The following is a 14,381-nucleotide window of genomic DNA, read 5'->3' on the forward strand; positions in this document are numbered from 1 at the left end:
AGATACACAAGAGATCCCATTGACTTCAATGTTCGGGTTTCCATCTGGTTTCTTTTGCAGAATTTGAGAAGACAGTGATTCTTGTCTGCTCAGATCCTGCAAATAGAGCCTCAAAGGAACACCGGGGGAAGCGTGAGAGGAAGCTGCGGTACCGGGGCAGTGTCCATAGAGAAGTAGTGGTGGCGGCTGCAGGTGTGTGACAGGACGCCCTGGTATTCCGGGAAGCTGGCCCGCTCGGACATGGAGGACTAGTCGCTTCCCTCTTCCCTCCACCTGACCCGTCTCTCCTCCCCCACCCGCCCAGTCCTCTTCTCCCTCCGCCCCCTCCAGCCTCCTCTCCTACCGGGCGGCCAGAGCTGTGTTGGCCGGTTCCACAAAATGAGCAGCCGCGGCGGATTTTACCGGCAGGAGCTGAACAAGACGGTGTGGGAGGTACCGGAGCGGTATCAGCATCTCACCCCCGTGGGCTCCGGGGCCTACGGCTCAGTCTGGTAGGTAAATGGGCCCTGAACAAGTGCGCCGCATCCCTCCCCCCTCCCGGGCCCTACAGCCAGTGTCTGGGGCGGCTCGGTCCTAGTAGGTGTCCGGAGTGATGGTGGAGAGTGCGGATCCGGGATCTCTGGGGCCCTGTACCGCTCTGCTGTGTAGTGTGTACAGGAGCCTAGTGCATTCCTCACTTTGCCTATGTATCTACCACTGTATCTGTGCCTATGTATCTACCACTGTATCTGTGCCTATGTATCTACCACTGTATCTAAGCCAGCTACAAATACTCCCCAGTGTGGGGCTTTAGTGTATGGCCTACCCTCCCCACCATATAATTAAGTGTAGCTTTCTGCCAGACTTCAGGTCATTTTGTGGTTTTATTCTAGGTATATATGTTGGGCCGGTGAAGACCACCCTCCTAATCCCCTCAGACTTTTTAGAATTTTCAAGTACTGCAAAGAGTCACACTTGGAATATGAGATGCAACCTTATGTATGAGACTGCGGCAATTTTGCAGCATAAGTCAGTGGGGTTTGTTAGGTTCTGTTGGTGCGTAGTTTGTTGGGCTCAGTAGTTCCTCTGGCGTGATCAGCAATCCTTTGTTAGACTTTACATTGAATTTAAATCTGTGCCCGATCTATGGCACAATGAGCTAGAAATGGAGATAAGAGTGGTAGTAGAGTAAGGCCTTGTTCAGTGATTTCTCTAGGCCGCAAAAACCTCCCACAATTTTTCTTTGTGATCAGTGAGAAATCATCCATACTTGCATCCATATCCGTAAAATAATACTAGTTTGTTTAGTTTTGATCCGTGCTTTTCACATACATCAACAAAAAAACACGGATCCCACAGACTTGTACTGGTAATCCGTGCGGATCCATAAAAAAGCTGAACGTGTGAATATCCCAATAGAAAACAATAGGCAATAAGTTGATCTGTAATTGCAGCTCCGCAATTCCGGAAGACTTTGTTGGAGCATGTGATTAGGGCCTAAACGTTGCTAACTGGTCCGTCAGTCATGCAGGTGGTAGGATAACTAGTAGATATTAGCACATCTCGAGACCGATCTTTTTGCGTTTGAATACCTGTGGCTGAAGAAGTTGTATGCCACCCTAGGGAGTACAGGAAAACATGGCTACAGCCTATGGCCTATGTTCACACAATGTATAAACAACGGCCATTGTTTTGAATAAGAATTGCACTGAAGTCTATGGAAACGGCTGGAAATAATTGACATAATCATTTCGTAGGCTGTTGCTCAATACATTGTGTGAAACAAGGGCCGTTGTTTGCATTGACTTCAGTTTTCTGCGGCCCTAAAGAGTCCTTGAAAACCTGGATACAGCCTGTGGTTTTATTTATTTCCCACTCCTTCCTTCCTTGTGTTGTGATGGTCACACTGACATGTCATCCTATTACACAGAATTTTATGTATAAATGACATATGTATATATCGTATATAATATACACTTACAACTATCCACAACATTTGTCATCTTTGCTTTTTTTCAAATAAATCTACCAGCCTGTCCTATTAAATGATGTTGAGCTATGGGATTTGGTTAATAGCCGAATCTATTATTTAGTTCAGGTCCTAGAACTAGTAGTTCCAGTTATATGGATATACTCCTCCCTGCATTTTTGGAATATTAATATAGCAACGATTCACATTTGTAGATTACTAGTCACTGACTTTGCTTGTGTCAGGGCTGTCGGCTGCATAGTGGCTGGGCAGGTTCTTAGAGGTGATGGTGAAGCCACATCTGTATCCTGTGGTTCCAGTTTAGCAGTCAGGAATATTTCTGGAGATTTCTGATTTGCGCATTCCATATTTTACCCATTAAACTGTGCTTTTCTATTCAGAGAGATCTAAATAGGATGGGAATAATTCTCGGATCATATCTAGAAGAATCCCTGCTATGACCCACAAGGAGATTCTCTGATATCATCAATGTTTCATCTGTACAGTCATAATAACAAACTAATAGTTGTTAACGTAGAAACATTTTATAAGAGTCAAAAAATTACAGGTTCCGTGTACACATGGCTATTATGGCTGGACACTGACATATTTTTTTTAATCATTGATAAACTTGACCAATAGCAATCCAAAAAATAAAAGATACACACCATGAGATTCTTTTCAATTTCTTTATCCAAAATTGTTTCAGGATAACAATGCACATAAGGTATATCACCCAACACTCGTGCTCATCAAGTTCAGATGCTGTGTGAGAGACGAAAAAGTCCTTTAAGGCTCAATCAGAGCTCTGTCATCCTCATGGAGACGATCGGCGTCGCGGGAGCAGACGCCGGATTCTGCGACATTTCGTGAAGGAACTCCACTTTGTCAAGCTTGACAAAGTGGAGTTCACGAAACGTTGCAGAATCCGGCATCTGCTCCCGCGACGCCGATCATGAGCATGATGAGCACGAGTGTTGGGTGATATACCATATGTGCATTGTTATCCTGAAACAATTTTGAATAAAGAAATTGAAAAGAATCTTATGGTGTGTATCTTCTATTTTTTGAATCACTACGGAATCCCAGCAGATCACCCATCGCGGATTCCGCAGCTTGCTCGCAGCCGTGCGCATCTCTGCTTGTTCCTTAGGCTTCATTCTATGGTTTGGCAGATTCCGCCGTCTGCCCGGAGAACGAACCCACTCATTCTTTGGGAAGATGGCGGAATCTGCCAAACCATAGAATGGAGCCTCTGGGACCAGAAGAGATGCGAGTGGGGTGAACTGCGGAATCTGCAGCGGATGATCCACCGAGATTCTGTAGTGTGCACATACCCTAAGGCCTCATTCACACATCCATAATGTGTAATTGTGACCGTCCACATTTACACGGACCTATTGATTTGATTGGATGATTCATGATGTGAAATGCCAGTATTTTTGCGGCACAGAACATGACCTCAATATGCATTCCATAACAACTACAGATGTGTGTATGGGCCATAGAAATTAATGGGTCTGCAGTTGCGGACAGAATATGCAGGTGTGTAAAAGGGACCTAAGGGTTCTTTTACACATAGCGATCTTCAGTCATCCACAGCCACAAACAAATGCTAATCGGCACTGGTATGTAGTGCCTTTACAAGGCACAATAAATTGTGCAGCCTGGATGCATGATTGACTGCTGCATCATTTGTGCAGCCATTAATATTCACAGAGAGATGCATGGCCAATAACAATAGATTTTACCACCGCTGAAAAGATCCAATCAGCTGACAAGCGGGTATTTTCCTGGCACACAGGATGATTAATCAGTCAACAATCGGCTTGTGTAAAAGGGCCATAACACAAACTTGAAGTAGACTGTCTAAGGCCATGTTCACATGGCATATCGTACCGGCCGCTCCGGTCTCTGCAAAGATCATCCCAGCTGGTACTGCTGTACCGGCCAGATGATCTTTATGGATGTAGAGTTCTGATGTGGGCGCTTCGACGCACGCCCGCATCAGAACTTCCCATAACACACTGTGAAGCATGTGGCCGCAGCCGCTTGCTCCATAGTGTGCACTGACATGGTTTCCTACGGCTGCTATTCACTAAATAGCGGCCGCAGAAAACTGACATGTTAGTTCTTTGCGGCACCGCTTGGGATCCCAGCCGGAGCATATACTATGTGTATACGCTCCGGCTGGGATCCTATAGAAGAACATGCAGTGTAGCTATGTGTACAAAGTAAGGCGGTTGTTGCCGATTGCAATAACGGCCATTATTTTACGCTGTTTTAACATAGCCTAAAGATGCCCCAAATTTTCAAACTGCATGAGGCAGTGGTAAAAATGTGTCACGCTGACTAGAAACTGTCGTTTTTTATTTTTCTCCTCCAATTTTTAGTCTTTTAATGGGGGTGAAAATACAAATAAATCTTGTAAAAACATACGTTTGTTGAGGTGACTTGTGATAGTATTCCTTGCTCACAATTCATAGATGTTGAATAATCCTGTTTATTATTTCTGATACTCGAATTGAATCAGCCTTTCCCCAGAGAACTCCTTAATCGCTCCCTCTGGGCAAATATCACTTGTTTTAATTATTCTAACGCTTTGTCTGCATTGAGAATTAAGCTTCCCCAGTCCGTGGCTGTACATGTAATTCTTTTCTGTTTATAATACAAGAGGGCAAAAGATCTGTAAACAATCATTGAAATTAATGTTGACCATGAGATTGCATTGTGTTAAAGAAAACTTTTTTCCCCCTAACATGAAGTTAGTACACATGGATCATTGCTATTGTTAAAATCTGTAATGGTGCGTTTACACAGAGAGATTTAACTGATAGATTTTTTTTTAAGCCAAAGCCAGGAACAGACTATAAACAGGGTAGAGGTCATAAAGGAAAGACTGAGATTCCCTGTCTTTTCAAGTCCATTCCTGACTTTGGCTTCCTAAATTGGTCAGATAAATCTGCCTGTGTAAACTATGCGCACACTATGGAAATCACAAGGATAACATGTCACTCGACGGATTGCGCATCCGTGAAAAAGCGGAATGTGTGGATAGCACAATAAAAATCAATGGGATCCGCAATCACGGACAACTTTGTGGGACGTGTTAATAAGGCCTAAGCTCAAAGGGATTGGTTACATTCATCACATATGCTGTACCTGTGCTATGCCCGCAGGCAGGATTTATTGTTCTGATGGGGGTGGGGGGGGAGGGGGGGCTGGAGTATAAGAATTTTTTTTTTTTTTTTTTTTTTTTTTTTTTTTTAGTTAAAGGAGAAGTCCGGCAAAAATTATTTTTTTATATGTTATTACTTATGGAAAGTTATACAATTTTCTAATGTACATTAATTATGGGAAATGCTCATATACTGCTATTTCCCTTAATTTAGTGTATCAGGAAGTGTTAGAATTATCTCTGAAGCAGTGACGTCACGACCAAAGGTGTAATTCCTATGGAGTGTCCAGCAGGGGGCGCTCTATATATAGAAGTCAATGAGTACCATTGACTTCTATATATAGTGCGCCCCTGCTGGACACTCCATAGGAATTACAGTGTATGTAATGTAATGTAATGCACTGTACTGTTGTGACTTTATGAATACATTTATGGAATACTTTGGGGAGCAAGTGTCCTTGCTCCCCAAAGTATCCCATAAATGTATTCAATGAATACATTTGCAGGGCACCGAGCAGGGAGGGAGAGAGGTGCCATCTACCTCCACGCTCCCTGCTCGGTGCTGGGAACATATACAAAGCACTACTCCCCCATTATCTGCAGATAATGGGGGAGTAGTACCTTTTGCTATCCCTATCACCGCCCGCGCCGCCGCCGCTCACACAGGGGCTGCTATTCATGCCCCCCGCCGCTCCCCCTCCTCCTCCTCCCGGCATCAAACTTACGAGTCGCTCGTAACTACCCGCCCGCTCGCGCCGCTCCTAACTACCCGCCCGCTCGCTCGCCCGCCCCGTTCCTGGCCGCCGCTCTCTGCTCATACCGGCCGCGTCAGCCTGCCCCCACCCCGGCCGGGGACACCAGGAAGCGCCGTGCTCCCGGCCGGGGTGGGGGTGGGCTGACGCGGCCGGCATGAGCAGAGAGCGGCGGCCAGGAGCGGCGCGGGCGGCGGGGAATCAGCGGCGCGATGAATAGCAGCCCCTGTGTGAGCGGCGGCGGCGCGGGCGGTGATAGGGATAGCACAGGTACTACTCCCCCATTATCTGCAGATAATGGGGGAGTAGTACTTTGTATATGTTCCCAGCATCGAGCAAGGGGGGGAGGTAGATGGCACCTCTCTCCCTCCCTGCTCGGTGCCCTGCAAATGTATTCATTGAATACATTTATGGGATACTTTGGGGAGCAAGGACACTTGCTCCCCAAAGTATTCCATAAATGTATTCATAAAGTCACAACAGTACAGTGCATTACATTACATTACATACACTGTAATTCCTATGGAGTGTCCAGCAGGGGCGCACTATATATAGAAGTCAATGGTACTCATTGACTTCTATATATATATATAGAGCGCCCCCTGCTGGACACTCCATAGGAATTACACCGTTGGTCGTGACGTCACTGCTTCAGAGATAATTCTAACACTTCCTGATACACTAAATTAAGGGAAATAGCAGTATATGAGCATTTCCCATAATTAATGTACATTAGAAAATTGTATAACTTTCCATAAGTAATAACATATAAAAAAATAATTTTCGCCGGACTTCTCCTTTAAAGAAGTTTCCTCTGACAGTTCATACCTGAGTGCATACAAGGTGACAGCAGCAGCTCACTACTTCACTGTATTTATTGTGCTGTTAAATTTTGTTTTCCAGCTCTGCCTATGACACGAAGACAAGACAAAAGGTGGCGGTTAAAAAGCTTTCTAGGCCTTTTCAGTCCCTTGTTCATGCACGACGGACCTATAGGGAGCTACGATTGCTCAAGCACATGAAACATGAAAACGTAAGCAATGCATTTCCATTTTGAGAACTGTTGAGGAAGTATCACTATTCATGTATCTCTGCATAACAGTATTGCTACACTCTTAAGGCCCTATTACACGGAACGATTATCGCTTAAAATCGAAATGGACAATTATCTGTCTGTGTAATAACCAATGATGAAACGACTAATGAAATTTCGTTCATTTTGGTCTTTTAACATGTTGAAAAATTATCGTTGGTAATTCGCTGATTGTTCGTGCAATAAGACGTTCGCAGATAAAACATGTTTTGTGGGCTGTCCTGAGGAACGATTAGCGACCATATAACTACGTAAAAATGATCGTTCATAACTGTAATCGGTGAACCAAATAACTTCCCCCAAAGGATTGTTATAGCAAATCTTTGAACGATTATCGCTACGTGTAATACGGCCTTTAGGCTTTGTTCCCACTATGGAATTTTATCAGGAAAAGGTGGTTACTTTTTGATAATGATCATGCCTTTCCTTGATAAATGATGTCCCGTTCCTGTAGTGGGAACATAGCCTAATATTGTATTCATATGCCACATATTAGTTGCAGACATTGCTGTGACAAGAAATTTGCTTAATCAATGTAAATAGAGTGTTTTTTTTTATCAAGCATATGAATTTATGGAAGCTGCATTCAGGTGACTGGGACGATTACCGTATTTTCCGGCGTATAAAACGACTGGGTGTATAAGACGAGCGGCCACTTTTCCAGTTAAAATATAGCGTTTGCTATATACTCACTGTATAAGACTACCCCTATTCCAATGCACACCAAATAAATTTTAATAAAAAACAAAAGACAGCAGCGAAATCTGAGAGGCAGAGAAGGAGGGACAGTAATACCGGTAGGATACAAGGGCAGTCCAGATGGATGGAAGAGGTGTGTTTTTCTCGGCACAGCGCCACTCTACTGTATCTTTTTTCCATATCCCGGACGCCTGCAGCTTACTCTGCCATTCATACAATCGCTGCATATGGCAGGGAAGTGGCCGTCGACACCTGGCATATAAGATGGCCCCTGACTTTTGAGAAGACTTTCCCGGGTTAAAAAGTAGTCTTTAATACGCAGGAAAATACTCTACATAAAATTCTGCAACACATCTGCTCTCTATGATTTGCAGTTAGTGCCTTTTTCCCCCGCTTTCCCTCCTTCTTCTGTATTTTTCTTTAGTTTTACTATTTACATAGTGGCAGAACATTCTGAAAGGCATTACAGTACCAAGGAGGTATGCTTAAAGGGGTTCTCTGGACAAAAGTGAAAAATCCAAGGGGAGAACGTAATAAACTAGTTTTACATGCTCATCCCTGTGCCCCTGCCACGCCCTCAGTTCTCTGTCGCCCTGGTCTCCTCAATATCACAAGTTTCTGTCTCTTCACTGGCGCCACAGGAACTACCTGCTCAGCCAGTAAGTGACTGCAGTGGTGTCCCGCATCATTCACTGATTGGCTGAGTGGGACTGTGGCAGCAAAATTTTGTCAGCTTTGGGAGATTGTCAGCCGTGATGCTGCGGGGGCACGGGAATGGGAAAATAGAACTTGTGTATGATGATTTTAAAAAAATTACATTGACTTAAAGTGTGGTAGATGCAGGTAAAAAGATGTTTTAAGGGTGTATTTAAAAGTATAAACACTGATATCATTTATCTATCAACATCTATTGTCTTCATTCCATGCTGACAAACCCCTAACGGTAAAGGCTAAATGGGAGGCAGACGTGGGACCTATTACAGAGGAGCAGTGGAGTGAGATCTTGGCGCTGACGCCTAAGTTGGCTCTGTCTGAAACACATAGGAAATCACAACTGTTCCTTCTTCATAGAGTCTATCGAACGCCGAAATTTCTATATGATATAGGCCTGATGCCTGACTCTATAAGTGCCCTCGATGTCAGATGGAGGGAGCCCACATAATTAATATTATGTGGAGCTGTACAGAACTGGAAAGATATTGGAAAGGAGTCCTTGCTCTAATTAAAAAAGTATACCATATCACGATACCCCTTGAGCCCTTGCGGTGCATACTAGGTCTGGTGGGCGGGTCGGCTGAACCCGCTGGAGCGGAATTGGCAATATGCAGAATATTATATCAGGCCCGCAAATTGATAGCCCAGAATTGGTTACAAGCTGAACCCCCTACTATGGTTGAATTGACCAATAAATTAAATAATATGATACGACTGGAGAAAGGGATATATAAAAAAAGGAAGGCCATGAAGTAATATGAAACCATTTGGGGCCCATGGGTGGACACTCCTGGTTTGCCGTCCCACTTTTTAAAGCGTAACCCTATGGAAGCTTTTCTATTGTTGGCTGATCAAAACGTAGACGCCGTGCGGAATAGGCCTTAATGGACTCGAGGCCTCTAGTGACTTTCTATAATTAGTGCTGCATATTGTAGATGTGCTGGAGAGAATGTTGGTGTGAGTGGGGTCCCCTGCCTGGGGAAGATGTAAATTGATGATCAGATATGTAACAGAACGTACTGATACATTTATACAAGATATATTTTTGTGATGACTGTGTTTTCTTGTTAAAACATGTGACGGGGAAGAGACATGTAGTCCTAAGGGTTGGGGGGAGGGGGAAGTTGTGGGAGGGAAGGGGTGGAGGGGTTTGTTGTAAAATTGAAAAATGTTTAATAAAAAATATCTGATTAAAAAAAAAAAGTATAAACACTGAAAAAAATGAGAAACTACAACTTTGGCATAATTTACACATGCAGTTTTCTAAATGTGGAAACAAGCTATGGGTTAACAGACACTGATTCACAGATTGTAGTGCTTAGGGTCCTTTTACACACACACACAGATATCTGACCAAGCCAAAACAGAGAACAGGCAGAGATTTCTCCACAGACAGATTTATCTGACAGATTTTTGAAGCCAAAGCCAAAAATAGATTAGAAAAGAGGAGAAATCTCAGTCTGTCCTTTATGACCTGTTCTTTGTTTATATTCTGTTCCTAGTTTTGGCTTAAAAAATCTGTCAGATAAATCTTTCTGTGTAAACACACCATTAACCCCTAGACGACCCTGGACGTAGGGTTACGTCATGGAAGTCTGTCCCCAGACGACCCATGACGTAACCTTACGTCATGGGTGGTATTCCCGCTATGAAGCGCGCTCCGGAGCGGAGCGCGCTTCATAGGAGGTGGGGGCCGGCTGCAATCAGCAGCCGGGACCTCACCGGTAATGACACGCTGCAGCGATCGCGCTGCCGCGTGTCATTAACCCCTTAAACGCCGCGATCGCAGCGACCGCAGCGTTTAAGTGTAAGTGACAGGGGGAGTCCCCTGTCACTTACCGATCGGGACCCCCGCAGTGTGACTGCGGGGGTCCCGATCGTTGAAACGGACTGCTGGAGGTCTCTTACCTGCCTCCATGCGGTCCGATCGGCGATCTGCTACACTGAGCCTGCACAGGCAGGCTCAATGAGCAGATCGCCGATAACACTGATCAATGCTATGCCTATGGCATAGCAATGGTCAGTGTAAAAATCAAACTAATGTATGTACAAGTCCCCCAAAGGGACTTCAAAAGTGTAAAAAAAAAAAGTTCAAAACACTAACACACTACCCCAAAACCCCTCCCCCAATAAAAGTCTAAATCACCCCCCTTTCCCATTATATAAATAAAACATATAAAAATAAATAAATAGATAAACATATAATATACCGTAGCGTGCGTAATTGTCCGATCTATTAAAATATAACAAGCGTCATTGCGAACGGTGAACGGCGTACACGAAAAGAGGGGAAAAAGTGCGCAGATTACCGATTTTATGTTACATTATATATTAAAAAAAATCAATAAAAAGTGATCAAAACGTCCGATCTTCACAAATATGGTATTAATAAAAACTAGAGATCATGGCGGAAAAAATGACACCCCATACAGCCCCATAGGTGAAAAAATAAAACCGTTATAAGCGTCACAATAGGCCCATTTTATTAATATTTAATTGCCAAAAAAAAGGATTTCATAAAAAAAAATATATATAACATTAGAGAATCTGTGTAACCTGCATATGGTTGTGTTCGGACTGACCTATAGAATAATAGTGTCATGTCGCTGTTACCATATAGTGCATTACGTAGACACAGGAACCCCCCAAACGATACCATATTGCATTCTTATTTACGATTTCACCTATTTATATCTTCATAAATAATATATTTGGAATTCCATCATACATGTTATGGTAAAATGAATGACGCCATTACAAAGTACAACTATTCCTGTAAAAAACAAGCACTTACATGACTTGTAGATAGAAAACTGAGAGTGCTAGAGCTCTTAGAAGGGGAGGAGGGAAAAACAAAAGCACTAAGATCAAAATTTGCGCGGTCCACTGGGTCATTTTGGGCCTGGTCCTCAAAGGGTTAAAGGACCCACTGAAGTAATCAAATAGCAGGTGTGCAGTTCTCAGCAGATTGAATTTTGGTTTATTTAGCTGTTTTTACATCCAGCCCTACTCCAGCCAGGACCCCTTTAAGTGAGTCACTTAAAGTGACTCTGTACCCACAGTCTGACCTCCCCAAACCACTTGTACCTTCGTATAGCTGCTTTTAATCCAAGATCTGTCCTGGGGTCCGTTTGGCAGGTGATGCAGTTGTCATAAAAACAACTTTTAAACTTGCAGCCCCGTGCCCTTTAGCCGTGGCTTAGTTTGTGTATGCATTAGGCTGGCACAACCTCTCCGTCCTCCTCCCCGCCCTCACCATTTTTCCTATTCCCCTGCAGTGAAAACTACACAGGTGCCTTAACGATCCAGCCCATGTGCCCTCCCCACAGCTAGCGGATAGGAGGCAATCTGCCTGGAGCATTCCTAATGATGATGAGGAGGGGGGGGGGGACAAGAGATTGTGCCAGCCTAATGCATACACAATGTAAGCCACGGCCATTGGGCACGGGGCTGCCAGTTTAAAAGTTGTTTTTTATGACATTAACTTCATCACCTGCCGAACGGACCCCAGGACAGATCTTGGATTTAAAGCAGCTATACAAAGGTACAAGCGGTTTGGGGAGGTCAGATTGTGGGTACCGAGTCGCTTTAACTTTATTACTGTAAATTCACTTATCTCTACCAGCAATGTTAACAGTGTAAGGTTTCTGGCAAAAGATATTGCCATAACCACCATTGGGAATTTCTGGGCCTATAAAATCAAAGAGACTGGGTCTTTGCCTTCCTACTTATGTGTCTCTTCGGGGGAGAAGGCAGAAGAATAGAAACTAACCAGAGGTTTATAAACAGAGCCGCAGGGATAAGGTGAACATCTATACATGTATAGCTGATCATAGCTGTAAATCCTGCCACAAAAATGTATATTGACATCACAGAATCGGAAGCCGGGTTGGGGGACCATGAGCTGTGACTTCCATGCCGTGCACTGTGGGGGTATGGGTAAAAACCCCCTTGCTGCTCATTAACTGAATTCCCTCGTCCCAAAATAGTTGAAGCATTATACCCGGGGGGGAGGCCCTAGTCATTCAATGCAATTACCTCTACCACCATCATCCTTTCCACTATTCCCGCTCACTCTTTTCCACACATCTGGCCCACTGCACTAAGACCCCCAAAACAAATAGATTTTTGCTGGTTTCAGAACTGGGATAGACCGGTAAGCAATTCAATGTACCTCTGCAACATTTTTTTTTTTTTTTTAACCTAATGTCGGAGCGCCCCTTTTAATGAGCATTTTAGTGGCCATATTGGAGCACAGATTGATTGGGACGTTCAGTGCTTGGCAATGTTCAGAATCCCCATAGAGAATGAGTGGGGTGCTTACTATGGGATGCAGTTTTCCTCCATTCCGGAGATAGGTGCCTATGGTCAGACTCCAACAATCAGCTTGTTCTCCTCCACTCTCTGGATAGGGGATAACTTTTGGTGTTGGCAATAAACCATTAAACCATCTACAACAAGGCTTGTTTAATACTTTATTTTTTTTCTACTTCTTTTTAAGGCCGCTCTAAATTGCAGATGGTACAAACTAAACAATTTAAAATGTGTGACTATAGTAATTTTGTTACAATCCTTTGTTTGTAGACATGGGAAAATATCAATACCAGTACAGCCACACCCTGAAAACCGTATTCTCTGTTATTAGACACAAGATGGCTTCATTTAGTTTGAGTGCACTGCCTGTCTGAGTCATTGCCATCTCCCTCTAGTGCTTCCCACTTAAACGTACATTAATTCCTGCTGTCACTTTGCTGTGGAAAACCAGACTACAGGAATCAGGGCCATACTGAAATGTCTTACTGCAGATTGACAATATAAATGGAAGAAAATGCAATGAGATAGGAAAGTCTATGCCGTTCACTGTTCTATCATAAAGAATATATTATGCAGCCTTGGTTCTTTTTAAGCCTATTTTTATCATTGATTTCTATGCTCTGATCTAATTATACTGCTGATCTAATCCATCAGAATGTAATTTGATGGTCTTTAGCGAGTGCTCCTATGTTGAGATGTTATAATTGAATAAAGCTGTTTGGTGAATGTACAAAGGGTTTTCTCTGGAAATAAATACTCAGCACGCTATCTATCCATAGGCTGTGCGTCACTTCTCATTTGTGAGACACATCATAAAACTGAGTTGTACATTTTTCTTTATGGAGCTCTTGTTTTCAGCAATTTCTGCAAGAAATGAGATTGTATAAAGTTTCTCTGTTAGTGTCACCACATTACATATTAGACAGCATGGTGTGTAGCAGCACACTGACAATAAGTAGTATTGTTTCTTTTTATCTTTTCTACTGCAGGAATTGAATGATTGGGGCTGTCAATTCAATACTGCAGGATGGTTACTAATCCTGTGACAAGCTGTCTGTGTTTGGCATATACATTTCTGAAGTCTCCCATTTTATAGTTCTATAGCATAACTCTATTTTCTATTTTAAAAATATATTTTTTTTATTGCGCCCGCTATACCATCGAAGTGCATTAGATGTATTTTGACAACAATACTGTCTGATACTGTTCTATGTTGAGCCTAGGAAAAATACATCGATCTTCAAAAATGGTAGATTGTCTGCGGAAGAAAACATTCTTTTTATTTTTCTTTCAGGTTATAGGACTGCTCGATGTCTTTACCCCATCTACTTCAGTTGAAACTTTTAATGAAGTGTAAGTATTGGTAACACTTATAAAATATAAGGTACAGTGTACACACCTGACTTATATAAAAAAAGAACAACATACTAACTATAGTGAAAAAAGAATAGAGTTAATTTCCTTTCCTGCATCCTTGGGTGTGTTTTTAAATCTTTAGTTTAGGTAATATGTAATTTCGGTGGTTTGGTGCACTAGGGGCAACACTACTGCTGATCTGCCCCAGCTGTCTACTCAAAAATGCTGAGATGGCAATCATCCGTGAAGAGGACTGCTGGAATATTCATGATGAGGCGCAGGTAGGGTGGATCAGTGCACTAGTAGTCCCACCCCAAACCACCACCT

The 14,381-nt window shown here is 43.2% G+C and overlaps 1 protein-coding gene across 1 annotated transcript in view; it reads left to right on the forward strand.

The window, feature by feature from the left end:
* Positions 1 to 304: 304 nt before the first annotated feature.
* MAPK11 (mitogen-activated protein kinase 11) overlaps positions 305 to 14,381 on the forward strand; it is a 37,497-nt gene continuing 23,420 nt past the window's right edge. The window contains exons 1-3 of the mRNA XM_069956102.1: positions 305 to 491; positions 6,782 to 6,911; positions 13,993 to 14,051. Of these exons, the coding sequence (XP_069812203.1) occupies positions 379 to 491; positions 6,782 to 6,911; positions 13,993 to 14,051 (302 nt within the window). The 5' untranslated portion in view covers positions 305 to 378. The remainder of the gene's footprint in view (positions 492 to 6,781; positions 6,912 to 13,992; positions 14,052 to 14,381) is intronic.

This window comes from Dendropsophus ebraccatus, chromosome 1 (genome assembly GCF_027789765.1).
Source record: "Dendropsophus ebraccatus isolate aDenEbr1 chromosome 1, aDenEbr1.pat, whole genome shotgun sequence".
Lineage (NCBI taxonomy): Eukaryota > Metazoa > Chordata > Amphibia > Anura > Hylidae > Dendropsophus > Dendropsophus ebraccatus.